This window comes from Silurus aristotelis (assembly GCF_946808225.1).
Source record: "Silurus aristotelis genome assembly, chromosome: 17".
Taxonomy (NCBI): Eukaryota; Metazoa; Chordata; class Actinopteri; order Siluriformes; family Siluridae; genus Silurus; species Silurus aristotelis.
Genome location: NC_139590.1, coordinates 15,925,968 through 15,950,036, shown reverse-complemented (window position 1 = coordinate 15,950,036; position 24,069 = coordinate 15,925,968). Strand labels below are relative to the sequence as shown.

Genomic DNA, 24,069 nt, shown 5'->3' with positions numbered 1-24,069 from the left:
CAATGGCCTACTATTTAGTACTTAAGACATATAATAAGGTAACGGTGAGCTGTGATTTCCGTAAAATCTGTATGAAAACCGTTTATTTTCTTTTTATATTATGCAAAAAGATTCAGCAACTCACGCTTCTTACGTGTTCAATCATTTCGCAATTAAAAATAAAGTAAGCTCAATTTGGAAAAATTTGAACGGATCAGTTTACAAAATGTGCGAACCTTGTTTCAATCAAGTTCACATACTATTGAGTGATATATATATATATATATTATATACACACTTACATGTTACTTGTGAAGTTAGCTAGTAGCATACTGAGATTAACATAAGATAGCAGAACTATGTGTCAGTTTGCATTGATTAAACATACATTACATATTCCAACATATTGTGGATAAAAAAAGTAGTGAACCTGCCACGAGTGTCATGTCAATACACATTCAAAGCACATACCAAACCACATACGGCAGGCTAAATAATATATCAAACCGGTAAGAACGTCATTTCTGTAAATAAAAACAGCCCACAAATTGTTTAGTTAGGCAACATGTGGATTGTCAGTTGTAGTCAAATCCTTATAAAACATAAATGTCATATACTAAACACTAAGAAATAAAGCGCGGTGGTCACCTTCCTAACTGGAATACATTTTTAATAGCAACGAAATGCACAAAAATGTTTCAATGGCACAAACCCCCCCCCCCCCCCCCCCCCAAAAAAAAAAAAAAAAAAAAACCAACAACAAAAATGGCCTACATTTCGAGCAAAGAAAAACACATTCAATAACATGTTTTCCCCCTTTTTCCATGTTTGCTTGGGTATTCTGTGGTGTTTTTTTTAGCTACCTTATTAGCTACCTAGAATCACAGCTTGATAAACACGATAAATGATTTGATTAATTTTGTTAAAAGTAAAGAAATAAAACTTTGAGAACTATGGTGTAATTCTACATTATTACAGTATACAAAATGTATTTACACAAAATACACTTTAAGAACACCTTCAGGCCAGAGGTAGATGGAAGCACAGAATATCTTATAATGCAGCATTATAATTTCCTTTTACTTGAACCTGTTCCAGTGTGAGAATACCCCTGTGCACAAAACAACCTCCGTGAAGATATGGTTTGCCGAAGTTGAAGTGGAACAACTCAAGTGGCCTAAACAGATCCCTGACCTCAACCCCACTGAAAACCTTTGAGATAAACTGGAATGCTGACCCCAGACCTATTTTTATTTATATAGTCTTCTTTTACTCCAGCGTTTGTTTTTTTACCCCATTAAGTGGGTAACAACTTACAGATTGTAAAATCCACCAATACATTTGTACTGTACAGTGTGGGTTTGTATCAAAAAATGTTTTAGGCAAAATAAATAAATATACAACAAACTGTTCAAACCATGCCTGCATGTCTGGGTTTTATCTCTGAAAAAGTGAAACTACAATAAAAAGCTTGTCCTGCATTTTCAAATCCACAGGGAAGATGTCCCAATGATCTCACCCTCATCATACTTCAAAGGCCTCTTTGTCCCTTTCATGTTGAACATTAACAAATAGGATATCATAAATAGGATATCATAAAAAGACAGAATTAGTACAAAGTGATAAGAATTTACCACAGTGTGGCAGAGCAGAACACTGTCTATATACTCCCGTGTGATGGCATACTCACCAGCGTGAACAGTGGGCATGCTATTGTTTACGCTTTTCGCACAAACCGTAGCGTCTTATCCAATTCTGAAACAGATAAAACCTCCATAGCACACTTTTCTCCTAATCGTCCTGAGCAATCACACACAAGAATATAGCCCTGTAGTCCACAGTTAACCGAATCCACAAACAAAACCGTGAAATCTACCTCTATTCCATTAGCAGCAGGAAGCCACACTTAAGGGATTAATAGTCCAGGATGGACCATTTACAATCCAAATGCTCATGCATATAGACAATCGGTCGGAGCTCTTCTTGGCTCAGCAGACAAAAAGTGCATTTAATCAGAGTATCGATGGAATCTAATCTTGAGAAATTTGTAGAAATTTTAATGAGAGAAATTTGTTGGAATTTTCTTAATGTATCTATGTTGTTTCATATACATATAAAGTAGGAATGGAAATGATTTGGAATAATAATGAAATTAAGATACATTTGTTTTGTACAAAATCTTGACAGAAACGTACACGTTATCTGGTTGAGTTTATAGGTTTGCACTAGGATTTCACAGAATGCAAAAAAAAAAAAAAAAAAAGAAATGAGTGGGAGGTTTTTACTTTCATGCAGGAGATGTCAGGATATGAAGCTCCAACATATACTACACAAACATGCGGGCGGCATTTTCTAATTGTTTTGTATGGGTCACAGTGTTTGAAATAAGGTTACTAGGTTGATTATATTTTGGAAAAATAGAGACAACGAAATCAATTTGAAAATATTGTGAAACGGCTACAAACAAAAGTAATCATTTTGCATGAACGAAAATAGAGATCTCTTTATTTGTGACTAGCTATAAAACCTGAGTAATGTAGCTGTGGTTGCGAAACTGTCAGAGCCAGACTTCACATGCCATGTTGAGAGTGCCATTTTTCCCCACCTGTGTTTTTAAGTGTTACACGGTGAATACGTTTTTGTATTTAATTGTAACCAGAATTGTGATTTTTGTGCTCCTTACTTCTTGGAATGCATAAATGACCAAAGAAATTAAAATCAATGACAGACTTGGTATGAACTAATGCAAAAGAACCTTTAAATGTTCTTGTAATTCGGGGAAAAAAACTGTTACTTTCCTTCTTTTTAGAACGTAATTCACCAAGTCAACATCTAGTCTTTAACCCAAGGACCCCACATTCAGTAGCAATAGCAGTCCGTGGCCCAGAACACCAATAAAATTAAGTATGTTTGGGGGTGTCTGCTTTTCCCTCCACACCAAGCCAATGATCAGTAACTCTTCTCAATTACTGTATTGTCTACTGCTTCTTTCAGCTCTGGGTTAAACTCTTAGGAGTTTGCTTTGAAGTGATTGTCCCTTTATCTCAAGCCAGACCAAAGACTTTAGGGAGGACAATGGAAAAAGAAACCAAGTGGGCGGCTTATGGCAATTATAACAGAGGTCCATGAGAAGGGGAGAAAGACTGTCCATTTTTACCCCTGCAGAATGTTAGTAAGTGAGAAGGAGAGAGACAGCAAGGGGGTAAGAGGGAAAAGAAGAGGAAGGAAAAGTGAGGCAAAAAGCAAAAAGAAACAGATAACAGGAGTTTCTGTTTAGAATTTGCATGGCATAAACCCACCAAGGGTAAGGCTTTCAGAGGAAGAGATAGCTTAGGCAAATAAACATTATCACATGTCATTAAGGAAGCCTATGGTGACACAGGTGCCCTGAATAGAGGAGAGAGGAAATAAATGTGATCGTTAGCAAATTCAGTTGGCACGTGGGCTGCTGAGATGATGGAATTAAACGGGTGCAGGCTTTGAAGTAGACATGGTACTGTAACCGATGAAAGAACAACTGATCAACTGTTGGGTTAGCATAGAGATCGAGGTTTAATATGCCTGTACAGAAGACAAAACAGTTAAATATTATATCAGAAAAACATATCTACATTCACTTTGCCAGGACCAAGTCATTTCAGCTTTTAGCAGTCTACATATATCCAACTACATCACTCAGAATTATTGATCGACTAACTTTTTTCATTCTATTTTCCTTATGATTTTAAACTGAATCAGCATGGTAATACAGTGTCTAATTTGTGCACTAATCCCCCTTTAGCTAAAAAAAATCTGAATGAACATTTTCATTTCTGTATTACTGGTGATGGCAGAGGACTGGGGAGTGCTGCTATGTACAGATCTGACACCAGGCAACAAAATTATTAGAGTGGACAGGGGCATCAGTGGCTACAGATGCTTTGATGTCCCTCAATCAAAACCTTGTGGAAAGTTTTATATGTGGGGAAAGCCTAAAGCATACATATATATAGATCTAAACGACTTTGCCTAGAGCCAGATTGTGATGACTAGATGACTGGGTCAGAGCAAAACAGCAGGTCTTGCAGGGTGTTCCTGGTTTGCTGTAGTTAGTACTTACCCAATGTGGTCCAAGGAAGGACACCTGACAACACAGTCATGGACAACCAAGGCTCATTGATATATATGGGGAGTGCACAAATTGCTCAAAAATGTAATGCTGGCTTGGAAAGAAAGGTGTCAGAACACATAGTGTATTGCTGTGTAAGGGGCTGCATAGCGATCAGAGTGCCCATACTGACCATTGCAGGAACTTCCAAATTCCCCAAATCTTAGTCCGATCGAGGGTCTGTGGGATGAGTAATACAGCAAACAAGTTCGATCCATGCATATATCAGACAGGTAATTTTTTACGTTCTACCTTATTGGTGTATGTCCAGCAACACAAAGAGGAAGTAAAAATCAGTGAGACCTACTGGACTACGAAAGAAGACAAATCAGTTGCTTGGCTTAACAAACAAAGCATTAAAAAAACCCTTAAAAACCCTTCCACACTCATAATGTCTTTAAATTTATAGAGAATTCTGATTCCAGCGAAGCCCTTTTTACATAAACACATTAACTTACTAGGAAAAATGAAAGAAAACACCTCTCAGCTGTGGTCTTATCCACCCTAAGTTCAGCAACCGATGCCAAATCAACAGTAAACAAAGTAGCACACAGAGATATAGTTTATATACTGGTATTTGCTTTAGTTCAATCAACATACTGATGACATATTGCCTTGTTAAATCTGTAACACTGAACAGAATACACTAAAACACAATCCAAAATCCAAGTAGTCAGGCAGAGAACAGTCAAACATAGTAACGGCACACACCAGCAATAGATTAGCAAAACTGTCAGAACTGTAAATATGTAATATCAGGTACAAGGCCAATAACTGAAAAACCAAAAATGGCAAGACTTTGCAAAAGATGAACTAAAGCACTTCTTGTATAGTGCGAGCAACGGCGCAAACAGGAAATGAACGACTGAGCAGAACAATCTAGATGTGTTTAGTGACAATATGACAATAAATGTGAACTTGACCTCAGTCAGGATATAAATAAAAACTTCCATTAGCACCTTGTCCTTGCAGTAAGCACACATTTCAAAATAGAGGCATTAGACCAGGGATCAGCTGTCGTGTCAGGTTGCCACTACACCAATTTAAACGGTGACTGTGTGCTCCCTAAAGAATAAGCAATTTTCACATGCTAGTACATGCCAAGTATCCATCCTGTGCTGGACAACCTGCTGTTATGTGAATACAAAATAACCTGCCAATTTGTTTTTGTGATCAGAAAGATGCGAGGGTCATCCAGACGCAAGGGCATGAAAGTGAGAGTATATTTATATTTTATATAACATATAAATGTAAAAAACATATTTCCAATACACATTCAAGTAAAAGAACTGACCTGCATTTTCATTCTGACACAATGTCAAGTTCAACTCTGAAAGACTGCTTAGATCAATCAGTTAAAGGACCCAGGAACTGGCAGTATGTCTAAACTTACATTTCTCAGTTCACCCTTTTGTTAGGCACTGTACCGTTTTGTTACTATGTAAATAATAACAGTTAAGATATAAAGATAAATAATAAATTAGTTTGGGAGTGGTTTTAACACTGTTCTTTTGTCTGAATAACTGAAAATTCAGTAATTTAGTAATCCAGCTGAGGGTTCCACTCGAGCTTAAGTCGATCCCCTGAACCCTGAATGGACCCCTATGCATAAAATTAAATATTTAATTGCAAAGTTTGGCATTCCACTAAATTTTGTTCAGTGTATTCTTTGTGTGTAAGATGATGCAGATATAGTGATACTGTGTATAACCCATTAGTAATGATGGGTTTTCAAACCAAGGCTGAGAATGTACCAAAAATTTAGACAGAAATTTTGTGTACTGGAATGGTCAGTGAAACAATGTTCTAGTTTTATAGCACTAAAGGTTCTGGAAGCGTGCACTTGTAAAACTGCCTCTTATTACAATCAATAGTGGATACAAGCAGTGATTTTGTATTAGCATACAGGTGATAAAATATACAGCTGAGTGACTGGATGTCTTCATCTAAAAACTAAAAAAAACCGAATTCTTCATTTAAATTAGCACTATTTTCATACTACTACTATTTTTATGAAAATAAAAACTGAAAAACCAAGAAGGTTATGATAAACTCTTTAAAGTGCAGTAGCTGACCTGACCCACATTTCTGCTGAATAGTTAACCGTGTCCTAAGGTAAAATGGTGGAGAGATAATCATTTACAATTAGACTATCAAGTGACACCCAAAAGAGGACGGGTTTCCTTTTCAGTCTGGTTCTTCTGAAGGTCTCCATGTTGTCTCAGAGAGTGTATACTATCCAGTACCACCTCTGACTTGCTCATTATGGATCTCAATATAAATCCAGAAGTTGTTTGTGACAATTTCTCTTGTTTAAACAATGTAATTGAATCACATTCAAAAGCAAAGTCTATATAATTATTTGGATGATTTGACACACACAAAAAAAAAGAAAAATGTACTCATACAGGGTTCAACCCAAACGCATCAGCCAGCACATCAACTCCATCAACAAGTCTGCTATAGAATCCACAGTGGGTCCTGGGAGACGCACAGTGAGATCTAAGCTTCAGTGAGATCAAAACCAAGCAATCCATTTTGTGGATTGCAAGAACATTCTTTAAATATCAGCAATCTTGGTACTTGATGCTACTATATTGTTGTAGCTGCGGCTTTGGTGCACATACTCTTCACACGAGTGGCTTTTTATATAGTAAACACACCCCTGACCGGGAAACCCTCTGCTGTGCACAGATACCGGGGACAGCCAAGCCACAAAAACAAGGGTGTGAGGGGCATCTGAACCTAGAAAAAATATTTACAATATCAGTCTTGCCATCTGATCGCACTCAGCCGAACGCTTATCTGTATTGTCCTTCATTTGAGACATTTCCAAGAAAAAAAAATATGTCGAGTAGAGCAGGAAGTATAGAATTTATTACACAATGTTTGTTTTATCTCTGAAGGAAATTCTCAACTAATGATTTCAGTCTTACGTCCATCTGGCTTTCAGCACCCACAATGGACCAAACCCATGACTACTACACTTATCCGCTAATCACATCGTTGTGTTATCGTCTTAAGATGCCTACACGCCTAATATTAAGCAATATTGGCACCTGATCAGCACAGCACATCAAACGAAGGCCAACTCCACCCATATCCCATCAAACCGCTTCTCCACTAAATGAGCCAAACACACAGATTTCGATCGCAGGTTTATACACAAGTCATTCTATGATGCAAAACATCCAAAATGCTGACTGTAATGGAAAGTAAAAAGACTGGAACGCCAATTTAAGGATAGAGCACGCCAACCTGTCTTATATTGCGAGATTCCAGCAGACTTTTAAGATTATTACTTGTCGGAATGTCTAAAACGATCCCAGTAAAGTCTGTGATATCCTTTTAAATGTTTATAACAAACCATACTACTTCATGGCATGTTCTCCAAGCCAGATTATATGATGAAGATCCTTTAATGATAGACATGTGATTAAAGAGAGTTACATTCTGTTTACAACATCAGTTAGTGTGCTTATAATAGGAGGAGTGGTAGACCTAAGCAGTAAACATGGTAACAGAGTAAACTCAGAGTGAGATGGGAGTATGATTAGGAATGTTCAATCTTCAAGTTTAGATTTAACAAGGACTACTGTTAAGATTATAATGGACATTTCGTGTCCTTTAACACGTCTGGTAGCTTTAAAACTCATTATATGGAAGAACTAGAATTAAACATTTCAATGCGAAATCATGGTTTTTGGCTGTTAAGTGAACACTGAAGCAACAGATTTGTTTAGAGATTTGTTTAAAAACACACTTAGAATAATGTCGTTGGCTGCCTTTGGGCTCATGGCATAATGTTTGCCACCAAGGGGCACATGTTCTGGAAGTTCAGGGATCTCAATTCACGACTGCAACTGCAAGATCATACAGTGTAAACACAAATAATTCCAGACTGGGACATTTTACTGGCTGTAGTCCATCCTGAGTAACAGTTCCCATAAGAAGGTGTGGAGAAACCTTTGATCCACCCTTAACAGTCACACAGTTGACAAAAATAGATAAGGTGGAACATGTGCCATCTTACAGCTTAAGTTGGGGTGTTAAACAGGGTGTGCTTATGTTCTGTTGGACTTATAACTGGCATGCTCAGCCTCTCTCAAGACCATTCTGAAAAGCTAAAGGGGTTTGCAGTTTCTGTATAACGGTTGGTTCTTAGCAAGACAACAGATGAAGGAGTGTGGAAATATGACACAAAAAGAAAAGTGTAGAGCAAGGAAGATATCATGCTACTGATGCACATATAGGCATATAATAAAGAAAAGAAAAAAACAAAACAATGAATGTGTGCACCAAGCAACAGTGCTAAAACCAAACCCTTTCCCTTTCAGTGAATTGGATTTTTCCATTCGCTTGGACCAAATATTCAGTTCGATTCATTTTTATTTGTGTAGTGCTTTTAAAAATTGTCCCAAAGCAGCTTTACAGAGATAAAGAAACTGAATTTGAAGTTTAGTATAAGTTTGTACCTTATAAGTTTATCCAACCAGTGGCGAATGTGGCACGGAAAAACTCTCTTAGATTGTAAGAAGAAGAAACCTTGAGAGGAACCAGACTCGAAAGGTAAACCATCTTTATCTGGCTGGCACTGAAATTCCAAATAATGCTACATCTAACCCATAAACGTAGGCATTTTCTGCACATACCGACTGCCTCTTCTTCACAAAACGGCTGTTATACCATTTAAACTAAACCCATTGACTTGTGCATGATATAATACAAGTCAGCAGGCTAGGAGACCCACTCTGCGCAAGCAAAAACTGTCTGCCCTTGGTTCCTTGGTGTGCAATGGTTCCAATCATAATAGTCCCTCCAAGGCCTTTTTCTCCAGAAAAAGACTAAACTCCTCTGCGCTCAGGTCTCAGCTTGACATGCCGACTGTGAAATCTGCACATCAAATAAATATCTGCCAGGGTAATGTTACAAGAGCAAACGCTAGCTCAGATCATAGACAAAGTAACCTGGAATGGGTAAACACAAAAGTGGCCTCACAATAATGTCTTCCAGGAAGTGGAGGGAAAAAAAAAAATTTGTACAAGTTCACATCTATCAAATCTTATGAGCCAGCTTTACATTTTACATTCCAGCAACTAAGCTAGCATTTCTGTACACAGTGGGGTCTGGTCCTACTGTTACACTGTGATATTTGATAAACAGGAACCCTCTACGTCTGCCTCGATATAATAGTAGTGTACAGTGTGTGTTTGTGTGTTTTTAAAGGGTATTGAGATTTCCCTACTCATTTACACCAAAAGCCGATGATTACCATGTTAACCGCCGACCCATTTGCAGGAGGGATATTCATAAAACAAAAAGAGGGCAATTTTAATGGAGCTGAGAATGCTTCGGTCAACCTTCTGGTTTTCCAGTGGAGCCATTGGTTAACCAAAACGGTCACGGCATGTCGCAATACCATCAGAACTACAAGACGCGGAGGACGAATCGGACGGTTATACAAGCTTTAAGAGCGCCGCAGCCTACAGCGTTCAACGTGCACAAAGCAGAATGTTTAAAGAAACAAACTGATGAAATTATATACCACGGTAAGATGTAGTCAAGGGAAAATTGTACATATAATCATTGTGACCACCAGAATTGGAATTAGGTTTATGATTTGGTCACATTCTAATTGCATCTGAAAGGATCCCATACAATCATTTAAATGGCGATGGGAAAACCGGTTCCGAACCTATAAACAATATTACTATATTTTCTAGTCGACATGGTTTTGTAACGCAGACTGATTGAAGACGGATTATTTTCTTATCCCGAGTGGTTTTGTCATTAAAAAAGGAATTCGAACTATGAGGAACTTTCTGCCAAAGGTTGCGGGCTATGAACATATTAGGGGGAAAGAAAAAAACGGTTTTGTGATGAAATTAGCAGTCAATAACTGACAGAGCGGAATAAAAGGCTTTTACCTGCATATTCTTTGGTGGAAAAATCAAGGTAAGTGAGGGAAGGACGAATTGAAAAACTTCGGACAAAAATGTAGCGGGAGCGTGAATATGTGCACATGCACTCACAATGTGTATGTGTGTACACACACAATGGAGCATTTCAGCAGATCTTTGTTTAGCGCACCACATTGCATACACTCGAAGGATCAAAGGGGACATTTCTGCCAAAGCGAATCTTTGATCAGCACGCGCCAGGTCAGCTGATATACACCAGCAGCACAATCAGGTGTAAAGAGGCTTTTCGACACCATTAATAATAGTCACATTAAATGTGCTTAAATGTATGGACAGAGATATGAGCGCAGGCATAGAGTTGATACTCAGCAGAGATACAGTACAGTCTGTAGCTCAGGATCAAACCGCAAACTCTGGAGCTGTGAGGTAGGAGACATTGGACCTAAAGAAATTGGATGAACAATGTATTTGCACAGAAACTGGAACAGTTTACAGCTACACTTGTTCTCAAAGGGCACTAACACAAGCCCCTCCTGAAAATCTCTATTTAAACATATTGTCATTATTATCAGTGTTCATTATGATATATTCTAATATAATATTCCATCTGTCACGCCTGTGGAAAAACTGATGGATTTTCATTAACATAAGGAACATTGTGGGAAAGGACCACATATAGCTGAAAGAAATGTAGGTGTCACAATAGTTTTGTCCATATAGTGTACTTAATAGCACTTTGGATAAACTTTAATCAACACTATGATAAATAAAAAATATTCTCATGCCATTTTATGATAATTTACTGAGACAAAAAAAAAAATAATAAAAGCTTTTGTAGATGAAATGAAGGTAGATCCATAACCTAGTGACTGAGACAAGAGTTCAACACACATGTTCACAAACACATTCACACTTTAGTGCATTTAAAAGTCGACAATTCACCTACTGGGGGGTTATTTGTAGGTCAAAGGAAGCAGGAGAACCTGGAGAAAATCGTTGGGGAACACAAGTTTTCCACATAGACTTTTACTGAAGAATCTTGGAGCAGCAACGAATCACTGTCTTTTTCTACTTCTTCTTCTGCAATATAATAATATCTGCAAGCTCAGCTGCATGTCTCCTTTTATACCAGTTAAATGGCAAATGACCAAAACAATGATCGATGGTTAGGCTGATTGCTGATAAAAGAAAAAGTGCAGATGGATACACAGAAATTTTTTTTTTTACTGTAGGGGGGAAAAAGTCAAAATCGAAATGTCAGAAAAGCATGGCAGAAAAAGTTGAGGTTCTTGAACTGAACATGAAAAGTCGAGGATCTGAAAAAAGATGAAAAACGGAAGCGTTCGATAGAAAAAAATGTATTTAATACAAAAAGGTGAATTTAAATGCGACAGTTCTTTTTTTCCTTTCATGAATCAAGTAAACATGGCTGACCAAACAGCATGCAACATTTGTAGTGAGACAAACACCATGCCACATTAAGCAGAACTCATTATTTCTTAAAAAATGGAAATAAATATGATGGTTCAGTGCATAAATACATTAAAAAAAGAATTTAATTCAAACATGACACAGAAAACATGAAAGCAAGTCATGGTCCAAAACACAAATAGTGTGTGAAGATGGGTGAAATCTTCAATGCTGAATATTGCATGTCCTTCATTACCTGAGAGAGAGAGAGAGAGAGAGAGAGAGAAAAAGAGAGAGAGAGATGGACACAGGGCATCACATGGCTGTTTAGGGGCTTTGAGCGGCAGGTCAGGTGGGCACTGGGAGGAAGTTGACACTAAAAAGGTGGAGTGGCGTACATTCCTCTTGACAGATGGCACTCAACACGAGCACTTAACACAGCAGGGGGATTTGGTCCACTAGAGACACAAAAGGTGCAGACTTGCACATTTTAACGGTCAGGGAGTAAATCATTGACTTTATTTGTTCTCAGATCACATCTATGTCCTGCCTTTCCTTCACCTCTCTTTAAGTCTCTCCCTTTGGGTGTTCGGTTCAACTAGGCCAATATTTGAATAGGCAACGTCCCTCTTCAAGAGAATGACAAAGAGAACGAGGAAGTGCGGATCAATCAGCATGTTCAAAAATACTGCAGTTTTTGACCGTTTCTTTTTCTTCTTTTTTTTTTTTTTTTGCAAACCTGGGCTCCTAGAGGCCCTGAACAAGGCATATGTGTTTTCTATGTATGTGTGGGGGTATGTACAGGTACTCTACAGTGAAACTGGATACTTTTAAAAGGACTTTGTAGTGCATAGTGTGATGCAGTAATGTATGATGCAGTAATGTATAATACAAGTGGGGGGAAAAAAAAAGAAAAAAAAAAAAGGGGACGGTGCTGTGAGGATTGGGCAGCAGTCGAAGGTGGGGGCCTGCTTAGGCTGCTGCCCCCGCGACCCGAATTACGGATAAGCGGGAGAAAATGAATGAATGAATGAATGAACAAGTGGAAAAAGTAACTTGTGTTTATTCTATTTAATTGAGGGATTTCTTTTACACACACCCCACATCATCAAGAAATAAAGTTTGGGAATGCATTGGGCTTCACAGTCATTCGCATCAAAGTATCAGAGCCAGACTTCACAACTCATGCTGACGGTATTTTGCAGGAGCATTTTTATCAGGGATCAATTTTACTTCCTGCTCAGGCCACACCAACTTTGTAAAATCTATAATGTTTATTCAAAAGAAATGCATTTTATAGTTGTTTTTTACCTGCAGTTTACAGCTAAACACTTGTAAAAACCTGACCATCACTCCTATTTGTCACCAACTGCCATACAGTTGTATTTGATGTACTTGCATGCTGTAATGTTAGTTTTCTCATAGAAATGCAAACATGTTTTAATATGCTAAATCTCCTGTGCACAAAGTTTATTAAAGACATGATTTGCCAAGGGCGGTGTAGAAGACTGTATGTGGACAGTGTGACAGCAGTGAAGTGTGCAGTCTGGTTCAAGGTGAAGATTGGATTGCATCAAGGATCGGCTCTGAGCCCTTTCCTGTTTGCAGTGGTGATGGACAGGTTGACGGACGAGGTCAGACTGGTATCTCTGTGGACTATGATGTTTGCGGATGATATTGTGATTTGTGGTGAGAGTAGAGAGCAGGTTGAGAAGAGCCTGGAGAGGTGGAGGTACGTGCTGGAGAGAAGGGCAATGAAAGTCAGTAGGAGTAAGACAGAGTACATGTGTGTGAATGAGAGGGAGGGCAGTGGAGTGGTGCAGTTGCAGGGAGAAGAGGTGGTAAAGGTGGATGAGTTTAAGTACCTGGGGTCAACAGTGCAATGTAATGGAGAGTGTTAGCTCAGTGGTTAAGGCATTGGACTTAAGGTCACAAGTTCAAATCCCACCACCACCGAGCTGCCACTGCTGGGCCCTTGAGAAAGGCCCTTAACCCTCCCCTGCTCAGTTGTAAGTCGCACTGGATAAGGGTGTCTTATCCATAAAAAAGGAGTGTGGTGAGACCTGTGATGTTGTAAGGTTTAGAGACAGTGGCATTGACTGAAAAACAGGAGGTGGAGCTGGAGGTAGCAAAGCTAAAGATGCTGAGATTTTAATTTAATATATTTTCAGTTTATTAGAGGGACGGCGAATGTAGGTTGTTTTGGAGACAAAGTGAGAGACGCCCGATTGAGATAGTTTGGACATGTGCAGAGGAGGGACATGGGGTATATTGGTAGGAGAATGCTGAGGATGGAGCCGCCAAGAAGGAGGTAAAGAGGAAGGCCAAAGAGGAGGTTTATGGATGTGGTGAGGTAAGACATGCAGGTAGTTGGTTTGAAAGAGGCAGATGTAGAGGACAGAGTAGAATGGAGACCAATGATGACACCTTACCTGACATCGGAGCCGAACCCCTAATGCTCATGCAGCTGAATGATCAAAATCAAAGCCTGAATCGGAGAGTGGAGGTCATTACTACAGCAATCAAACCTTTATCTGGAATGGGATGTTCACTAAACAATTATACAGGTGTGATGGTCAGGTGTCCACAGACCTTTGTTCCTATAGTATATAACTCTAGTCTATTTATGATTCCATTTCCATTGTGCCATTTTTTTTTATTGTTCATTAAACTTTTTTTTTGTATTTCTAAATACATGTGTGTGTGTGTATATATAGATATTTAAATGTAAATGAAAAATAAACAATATATATTGTGTGAAAAAAACACACTGCGAATAAACACTTACCCAACACTGTCCAATAAGTGGTTGTAATACGTTGTTAAATAATTATTATTTGACATGTTAAACATTGTACTTAATTAAATACTTTTTTTTTTAAGCTTAACAAATAAGCTTAGTGTGCACGGGGGACTGCAGTGAAGCTGCTTTTTGTGTACATCCAGCATTAAAAGCCGCCTTGATTAAAATGAGAATGTACTACAAGAGGTGCTATTAGTGTTGCAATGCTATTCAAAAACTTCACAAGCTGCTGCTGTTCAAAAGTCATTGTGAGATTAAGTCCCATAACCAGGAATCTAGGAACTCAAATTTGTCAAATCCATATCAATAAAGAACTTTTATCATGTTTTTATGCACAGCCTGCCTCTGATTACATCACAAAGGCAGGCGTGGCAAAAAATCTGATGAATTTTGACGTGAATACACAATGCAGGTGGTGATGAATGATGAATGCAAGTGGGCATGTGGGCTCCATTATCAAATATCAGAGTGTAAATGAGAATGAAAATTGTGAATGTGTGTATAACGGCAGTACACTGGATCTCTCACCTCCTGCTGCGGCATGCATCCAAGTCTTCCTGTAAAACGCATGCTTTCTTCTGAAGGAAACTGACCTGCAGCCAACACACACACACACACACACACACACACACACACACACACACACACACACACACACACACACACACACACACACACACACACACACACACACAGTTAATAACATCTCAAATGTCTAAAAAAATAAAAAAATGTAGACACATTCCACTGCTTCTACACGTCATCCTACAACTTTTCAAAGCACTGGCAAGTATTTACTTTTCCAGTGCACCAACCAAGAAGACTTCAATAAAAATTCATGCCAGCTTTGTTCTATTTGCTCCTGCCCTTCTTGATGAGATAAAAACTGCCCTTGCTCTTAGAAGGTCGAACGAACACCAAGTACTGAGAAACTAATTTCCTTTTTCCTATAACATATATCAGGTTACTACATCGACTAAAAGTGTGCAACACGGTACTGCAGTACATCAGATCCCTTAGACAGTGCAGCATGCTCTCTTTGGAGTCCTTTTTCCTCATGATCCTGACCTTTAAAGTGCAATTCCCCTCTTAACTTTGCCTAAAAAAATTGCCTGGGATTATTCAGCCCAGGTCGCTCTCGAGATGAACACACTCCACAGGAGACATCAAACAGGGTCTAGGGTTACAGCAGCTCTGAGTGTACACACTCCTTTTTTTTTTTTTTTTTTTTTTTTTTTTTACTCGCAGTCAAGAGTTTCACAAGATTCCACCGGCGCCTTTATTACACATTTCTTTCACGAACATAATGGATTACACAATAGTAGTTGAATAATTGGCAGCCTTTTTTTTTTTTTTGATCAAAACTGGCATAAGATTAGACGTTCAAATGATTGTACGAGTTACAAAAAAAAATGTGAAATAAAACCCATGTACAAACTGGAACAATTTTTTTAACAGTATTTCAAAAAGTATTTAGTTCCAAACATCCCTTTTTAGCCATAGTGGCGAAGAATTCCGCTGGCATCAATTCCATTGGTAATAATTGCATTTTCGTGTTGTAATGCATTATCAGGCTGTGCTAAGGTAAACAAATATCAAAATAAATCTATAAAAAAAAAAAAAAAAGAACTACGTACCTCACTATTCAAGAAGTATCTGAAAACGAGTCTGGATTAGAATGTTTAAGCAGACATGCGCCACTGATCAGATCTGAGTCCAGCGGAGTGGGATTGGATAATGATGTGCAACCTACGGCACTGAGCTCGTATACAATGTGCTGGCTGCAATGGATTTAACTCGCCTTGGTGCAATAGCATTATTTAAACTTTTTTATTTATTTTTTACATTAAACAACAGAATAACTGCAGGAAGAATTGTGTCAAAAACAGAGGAGAGTCAGGATTAAAAACACATTGTGCGATGTACGAAGCGACAAAAAGTGTTTTAAATTAAAAAAAATAATAATTCTCCCAACATAGTCCTGTGCAGTTGAGCTTTCCTCTGAATTATTTTCATACTAACATAGTACATTATGCTGCTCTCGTTTTTTTTTTCCTGACACACCCATGGGGGTGCCCAGATTCCACCTTGATTTAAAGGGATGAACACATCATTTGATGTTTGACATATTTGAGCAGTGCAGGCAGCTACATTATTTTTTTTTATCTTAGAACAAGATCAGAATGAAAAACAAAAATCCACTCTGACGTATTTAGTTTTTTTTTTCCATCAGAGCCTTTACCCCTTTGGGGAAAAAAAAAGAGTTTATTTTTTTGCCTATCAACGCAGATGCAGGCAGAGTGAGGTCCGGTGTAAGTAATAAGCATTTGGCTGCATCTCTTGAAGCCAGTATTAATGTGGTTCCTGGGTATAATTGCGAATGAGGGAAGATAAATCAGGCCTGGCACTTCAAAGCCCCATGGCCAAATTAGATCCATGTCTACGGAAAAACTCGCACTACTTGTTAGCTACCCCCAACACTCGTCCTCAGAGGAATCAAATAAACAAGAGACACTCCAGTTCAAAGCTGCAGGGCTTTGCCTCTCTGTAAAGAAAGAGCTGAGGGTGAGCAGTTGTGGTTGGAGAGCGGAGGACCAGGCTACGATGGCAGACAAACGAACCAAACGTGATAACGTTTAAGTGTGGTAATTAAAAGAACTAAGTGCCATAAAAGCGCCAACGAGAGCTCATACGGTTTCCAAAGGGACAGACAAGGCTGACTGTGTTAAAAGGAGATTGTTTTACATTAGAAACATTTTGGACCAAACTTCCATAGCACATTAATGAATGGGAATGTTTGAAGAGATGCTGCTTGCCTGTGACTTGAGAGAGGTGATGGTGTCCTCCAGTTCCTGCCGGAGCTCAGCGGGCATCAGGCCTTTAATCTTTAACTCGTACTCCTGGCGGATGCGCGTGATCTATTGAGATTAATATAGAGAAAGTGTTGGATGTTCATAAGCTTCATAACAGCGCCCCCCGCTAGGCCACATCAACTTGCGATAAATACAGTCCATCCAGCTAACCCCTCAGAAAGGACAAGCTGTGTATGCCGTAAACCATTATGACCCTTCAACCACAATTGATGGGTTTTAAACAGCTTGGTTAGGAAGCCACTCGAAAAAAAAATGATGACATCTTTGCCATTGTGTTGTATAATTGTCAGGATCAGTTTTCTTGGCTACTAATTCATATTAGGTTCATGTTTAATGGTTCATATTTACCCCTGTCTGCAAGTCATCTTTTTTTTTCCTGAACAGAACATAAAACCAACTGATCCCTTTTGTGGCTGCTGATTTAAAACATTAGCACAGTGAAGCAACAACAGGATAAAAGCCTGTAATCAAAATTCATCGACAATATTTGATATCTGGACATTGGAGTGATTCAGAAGCGCAGGAACTGTTGATCGTCCGAGGGAGAAATTCTTGGTTACGTAATTGGCATGTATTTGGTATGTGCTTATTTACAAGCACAAAAACACAGTGTAAGCAGAAAAATAAACCCTAGCGCCTCGGTCGTCTGAAATGCAAATGCATTCGATTGCATAATTAACACATCGTATCCTTTTTAAGGGAAATTTGACGGCAAGTGTGAATGCATGCGTAAAGCGTTCCTTTGAGAAAGTGTGCTGTGCAGTGTCTAACGGAGAATAACGTCTGTGCGAGTTTGATTTGGTGGAGTTCCGGATGTCTGTAATGAATCTTTCTGCATACGATGAATGGACTTGGGAGACACTTCAAAGAAGAAGAGTACAAATAGTCTTTCCTTGTTACCAGGTCAACATGTACTTTAGATGAAGTCTTTGCCACATAGCCAGCACTCCAGCTTCTGAGCATTTATGACAAAAAAACACACAAGGTGATAATGAAAAGCAAAGTATTACATAGAACCATTTTATACAAATGGAACAAGACTAAGCAAAGTTGGCCCAGTCTCAGTACCTCAGAACGTCCTTTCTTTGACATTTCATCTCCAAAAACCGTTACCATACCATGGCATTAAATTAACCCTAACATTCCATGTAACAACCTCCATCTCAATCCTCTTAACCCCCTAAATATATGTCCTGGAATCCAGTACAACTTATCTCGTACAGCTCGCAGCAGACGAGGCCTTCTATGCTGTACTGGCAGACCAGCGGATAATCAGAGTCGACATTCCATGATTGTTTGCCTCCGAGTGTGGGAGGCAGAGGCATCAAGAGTGAGAGAACAGTAGGGTAAGAGAGCAGTTCTGCTGGATGACGCTCAAGGAAAAGAGCTGTGGAACTGCACATTGTGACTGGCTACAGGCCCAATGTGGACAGTTCTATTAGCTTAGGCTGTCTGGCCAGGGACTTGTCAGAAGCCATAGCAGAGAATAAAGTAACTTCCTCCTCAGCAGCTGCATGCAGAGAGCCACAGGTGGACAAAACTGCCTTGGTGTATTACCAGCGCTGTGTGGCTCAAATAGAGTAAGCTAAAGTTTGTGCTTGGATGCCAAAATAAAGGCATGAGACATGAGCATGAAGAGATTCCATGACAGCTGAGTTAATGTCTGGTGTGTATACGGCTTTGGAATGTGGGGTCATAGATCAGCAACTCTGAAAAATACAGTGATGTCCAGATTAAGCAAACCCTTATTGTTCACCTATATTTTATTCATCAGCACATCAATATATATTTATGGTTCACTTTGATTTCTGTTTAGTCAGAAGCAAAGCAAAGACATAATTTACTACACATTCATCCAGGACCAAAAAAAAAGAAAGAAAAAAGATTCATTCTCTTTTTGTGAAGCGTCTCACAATCTACTCTTTTGTATGTTTCAAGATTAATTGTGGAAAGTCAGAACTATAAGTTGAAACAAGTTCAGGTCCTGGACAATCAGAAACCGTCACAAACTGAACACATTTTCTGAAAATGTTTCTATGTAGGACAGAGCTGAAAGTCTGATATGATCTATGAGAGTAAATCTTGGGCATTTTTCACTTTACGATCACCCACTTCAAGTACAAATATCCGTGCAATGCACACGGAGAAAGGGGAATGCCACAACGTATTCACACAGTATTTAAAATAAACTCAGATTGTCCATGGAGCTATGGACTAAGCTTACTATGGTCAATCCTTTTCAAACTGTCACAGCTTTGTCTTTTACGAGTCAACTCTTTACTACACTCTCACTAAACGTGTTACAAGTGAAATTTGCATGATCTGATGCTGCATGCTAACAAACATCTCTTTGCAGACCTTGTATTCGATGGATCACCCCAAAGCAATCTGATGATCCACAGGTCCAATAGTGAAACAGGTTAAAGCAGGTTTAAAATACATAACGTTAAATATTTGAACAATAAAACTATTATTTTCTTATTAAATGAGTTAAATCAAGCATAATGGCTGGAAATATATTTTGCATCCATACAGAGACAACTGAACCAAGAAGAAGATTCCAAACCCTGCTTTCATGGTCTTGACCTCAAGCTCAAGACCTCTGGCAGACTTCAAAAGTTAGGCTCTTTGGATAATGTAAATCAATGGGAGGGCCAGACATTGATGGTGAACTTAGCACTGACAAGGCTTTCTGTTAGCTCCCTATCCTCAGAGATAACTATCCTGCATGCATAGAGGCCTTTCTCTGTTTCAGTGAATGGGAGGCAATGACAGCTCCTGACAAACACCAGGGACGGGGGTGGAAGTATGGTGAGGGTCAATTCGAGGACACCCTGTGATCAAACTGCTCTTAAGGCTTTTGTGCATGTTGATGGGACAAATTAAATAGGCACTATACACCACAGTTTACCAACAGTACCAAACAATGCGTCTATTGTTTAAAGCGCCCGTCTCTTTTTCTGCTTTTGATAACTGCTTACTGTTTAACTATATATAGCATTCCATTTGACTTTATTTGGCACAGCGTGGCACACACCAGGGTTTTTGACAGCTGCCAACTGAAAGCAACAAGACCTCAGTCAACAGAACATTCAAATAAAGTTTGTCAGGCTGTCAAGAACTTGATGCATGTCAATGAAATGAGGGGCATCCGTGTCGGGTGTTGGTTTTGAGCATGTTTTATGTAGCACGTGTGTTTAAATGGCAAAAAAGCATCTCATTAGATGCAATATCAGGTTATATCAAAACCTTAAAAAAAAACTTTTTTTGATGACAGCAATAAGAAGGCGTAATGAGAAATCAGAGGAGGTGCTTTATGACACTTACAGTATGAGGCAGACATGTGGCTTTTAAGGTGTTGGTCATATGGAAAGCAGCTCCAAAACCAGGTCCAGCTTTGGAATGGGCTGGTTAATGGAAAATGACTGCACCCACTCACTGCTAAAAGCTTCTTTGAAAATTCTAAATGCTTAGACTAAAGGTTAGACTTTTAGGCTTCAAAGTTCTGTCACACCAATCCACTTTCACTAAAAGATACTACACCATACATATATATAAATGTTATACAACCTGTCTCACAGGGCTGGCTTTTACATATCACACATGCTTTGGATTATGCAAGAATATTTTCAACCTAAATTCACAATAGGGCAGAAATTTGGTTGAAAACAAAGAACCTGAGGTGTGAAATGCAGTGGCATTATCTCTATCTGCATCTCTTAAGTGCTCAAAATCTTTGGGCATATGTTCAGTTTTAAATTAGAAGTGGTTGTGGTCTATTGCTTTCTCTACATGTGTGTGTCAAACATTTTTTTGGAGCTTTCTATATTCTGTCTAAGGCGACAAACAGATTATTATTAAACAGTTATTTATACACCAACGAATATTGTGTTATCCGATTTTCTTTACCTTTTGGGTTACGATCCAGAAAGATCAGAAATGTCTCATGGACAAGTAATACTACAGAGCTGAAATGCAGTGTACCTGAGTGTAGAGTATTTCATTACAACCCTATTAGATTTTTAGAGAAGACTTTCTACTCTGTAAACCAAAACTTTTCATACAATTCAACAACTTTTCCTTTGTATAAAGATATTGAATTTGGTCACTGTCCCACCAGCAGAGTGGCCAAGTTGAAAAAGTATGACGTGTATGTGTATATAATTGCAGTTAGTAATGAACGTGCAGGACTGTTAACTTGTTTACCCAGTCCTTTAGTGTGTTTATTGAGTTGGGAATTTAGCTGAAACCTGACAACGTACAAGCTTTCCACAAGCTGTCCTTTCAAGCTCCACACGTTTCATCCTGCAGGATCCCAGTCCTGATGCGCACACATAGTCTTGAAGCTTTCTTGCAAAAAACACCCCCAAAAAATGAACAAACAACAACAACAACAAAAAAAACCTGTCTAACAGCTTTCTATTTGTATCTGCATTAGTATGGAATTTGTTCAATTCATATCATTTATATACCGAACATACATGTAATAAACACGTATAATATTGTATGTTTTTGAATGGAGTAAGAGTACGTTCATCTTCAGCATGCAACAAAACCAACCCAAGATTATATTCTCCATAAAGCATAAAGCAAGACTGTGTCTTCTTGCAGCACGCTTTATCAAACCCTCTTCAAGCTTAATCTCTTTATTTAAAATAGGTGCATGCTATGTGTTTGTAGCACTGTATTAGGCTGTTGTTGACATTTTATGCCAAGCAGGCACGAAAAGGCGTGGAAGAGGCTCGATGGAAGAACATCTGTTTGAAGTCTTGGCAAAAGAGCTTTTTTTATGCTGTGGATAGTATTACAAAGACATGTCTTGGAAGATAAACTGGGACCATATCAGCATGGAAAATAGAGAGAAGGCCCTTCTGCCTCTCTTTCCACACATATTTACGTGGCTGAATACACACGCAGGCACACGCACACGGAGTGTGTGTGTATGATGGCCTGGGGAGGGATGTAGACTGGTATGCAGGTTTATGAGGTGGGAGTAGATGTGCTTTGCAGGCTTTCCTTCTCGGAGGAAGGCTGGAGAGTTCATTCAATGAAGAGGGGAGCCTCCCTCGTCAAATGTTAACACCAGTTCTGGACTCGCAGATTATGGTGTCAGAAGAGAATATGAGGGAGTTGCTTTCAGCACAAGTTTTTTTCGGGCAATGCTAAAGGTCTCATCCTTCACACAACATGCAGATGCTATAGGCAGTCTAGCCAACTGAGCCTAATTATCTGGTGTCTGGACTACGCTTGCTAAAACTCATCCAGAAAAAGTCAGTGATCTATTAGTGTTCCCTTAGATAAAAGGAATTTTTGGTGCTCCATGGAGCAAGGAAGGTGCCAATTCTCTGCAGCTGCTGTGAAGTGTGAGCCAGATTCTTGTTCAGCAGATGCTTTGTGTGTTCTCTGTTAAGAAGTGTTCGAGATAGCAAGACATGCTTGCTACAGCCACAGAAAGAAAAAAACTATCAACAGATCTCCTGATCTAATAATTAGTCTCACTCTTGCTGTGTGTCAAGGTCAAAGTGGCCCTGTTATTAGCCAGACGTTCCTCTGAAGCCAGGACAGACTTTTTTGCCCTGGAGTGCCGTCTCTTAGAGCTGGTGCTTCAGTAATGTGAGGAATGTTCGTGGGTGCATATCAGTGACTTTGAGCAAGACCTCATCTAGCCCTGTAGGAGTGAGTGGGGGGGGTGGGTTCAGATGTCCTGAGCATTGGGAGTCCCTGTGGTTTAAGAAGGAGAGGAAAGGAAAAAAAACAAAAACAAAAAAAACAACAACAACAACGCACCTGTTCTTGGGTCTCCAGCTCCCGGCTCATCATTTTCTTCTCTGTAGTACGCAGCTGCCTCTGCAAGCTCTCCACCCGCTCCTGGAGAGCCTGTGAAAAAGGATGGAGGAAGTGGGAAAGGAGAACAAAAAAGAGACAAAAGGATAGATGTGACTGAATTCAGAAACATCAATCATTGTCAGCATCACCTTTGTCAATAAAGTTTCAATCTGGTCGATAATAAAATACAGCAGTGGGAGGTTCTCTAAAGAAATGCACACATCTGCCTTTCTTCTCACCCAAAAAATAAAGAAATCTGAAATGCATTTTAAGAAATATGACTCATTTTCTACTGTGAGGCCGCAGAACAGATCAAGGATTCCTCTCCAGCTCAACGCCTACAATCAATAGCAACAGAAAGACAGAGCATGGTTCCTGCTTGGCACAATGAACCAGATGTTTCCAGCACACATCTGTACACTTCGGTTTGGATTACGCCTCACAAAAGCAGAGGCTCCAACACACGGGTCGACGGGTTGATCAGTCACTAGCATGCAAATTATCCACTGTGCGAGAGAGCAGGCACTTGGAATAAGGTTGGTTTATATGCAATGTGTGTGTTATTATATATATATATATATATATATATATATATTTTTTGTATACAGTGCATCCGGAAAGTATTTACAGCGCTCCACTTGTTCCACATTTTGTTATAGCCTTATTTCAAAATGGATTCAATTTTCCTCCAAATTCTACGAACAATATCCCATAATGACAGGAAAGAAGTGAAATCTTTGCAAATGTAATAATAATAAAAATATAATAAATAGAAAATGCCAAAAAAACCCAAAAAAATCCCCCCTGTAATCACCTGTACATGAGTATTCACAGCCTTTGCCATGACACTCAAAATTGAGCTCAGGTGCATCCTGTTTCCACTAATCATCCTTGAGATGTTTCTACAACTTGATGTGAGTCCACCTGTGGTAAATTCAGTTGATTGGACATTTGGAAAGACACACACCTGTCTATATGAGGTCCCACAGTTAACAGTGCCTGTCAGAGCACAAACCAAGCCATGAAGTCCAAAGAACTGTCTGTAGACTTCCAAGACAGGATGGTATCAAGGTACAGATCTGGGGAAGGGTACAAGATTCTGCAGCATTT

At 39.1% G+C, this 24,069-nt stretch overlaps 2 protein-coding genes across 14 annotated transcripts in view; both read right to left on the bottom strand.

The window, feature by feature from the left end:
• Window positions 1-11,389: 11,389 nt before the first annotated feature.
• The window catches only part of cep112 (centrosomal protein 112), a 138,605-nt gene continuing 125,925 nt past the window's right edge, over window positions 11,390-24,069 (bottom strand). For 7 of the 12 annotated variants that reach the window (XM_083565802.1, XM_083565807.1, XM_083565798.1 and 4 more), the window contains 4 exons: window positions 22,921-23,010; window positions 17,077-17,178; window positions 14,789-14,853; window positions 11,722-11,915 (listed from right to left, as the gene is read on the bottom strand). In XM_083565802.1, coding sequence (XP_083421928.1) covers window positions 11,834-11,915; window positions 14,789-14,853; window positions 17,077-17,178; window positions 22,921-23,010 — 339 coding nt within the window. In that variant the 3' untranslated portion in view covers window positions 11,722-11,833. The other 5 variants (XM_083565809.1, XM_083565806.1, XM_083565799.1 and 2 more) reach the window with 2 other exon arrangements.
• The window catches only part of LOC310739668 (protein HID1-like), a 484,702-nt gene continuing 474,264 nt past the window's right edge, over window positions 13,632-24,069 (bottom strand). For both annotated transcript variants that reach the window (XR_014537450.1, XR_014537451.1), the window contains exon 21: window positions 13,632-13,742. The gene's annotated coding sequence lies outside the window, so the exon portion shown is untranslated. The remainder of the gene's footprint in view (window positions 13,743-24,069) is intronic.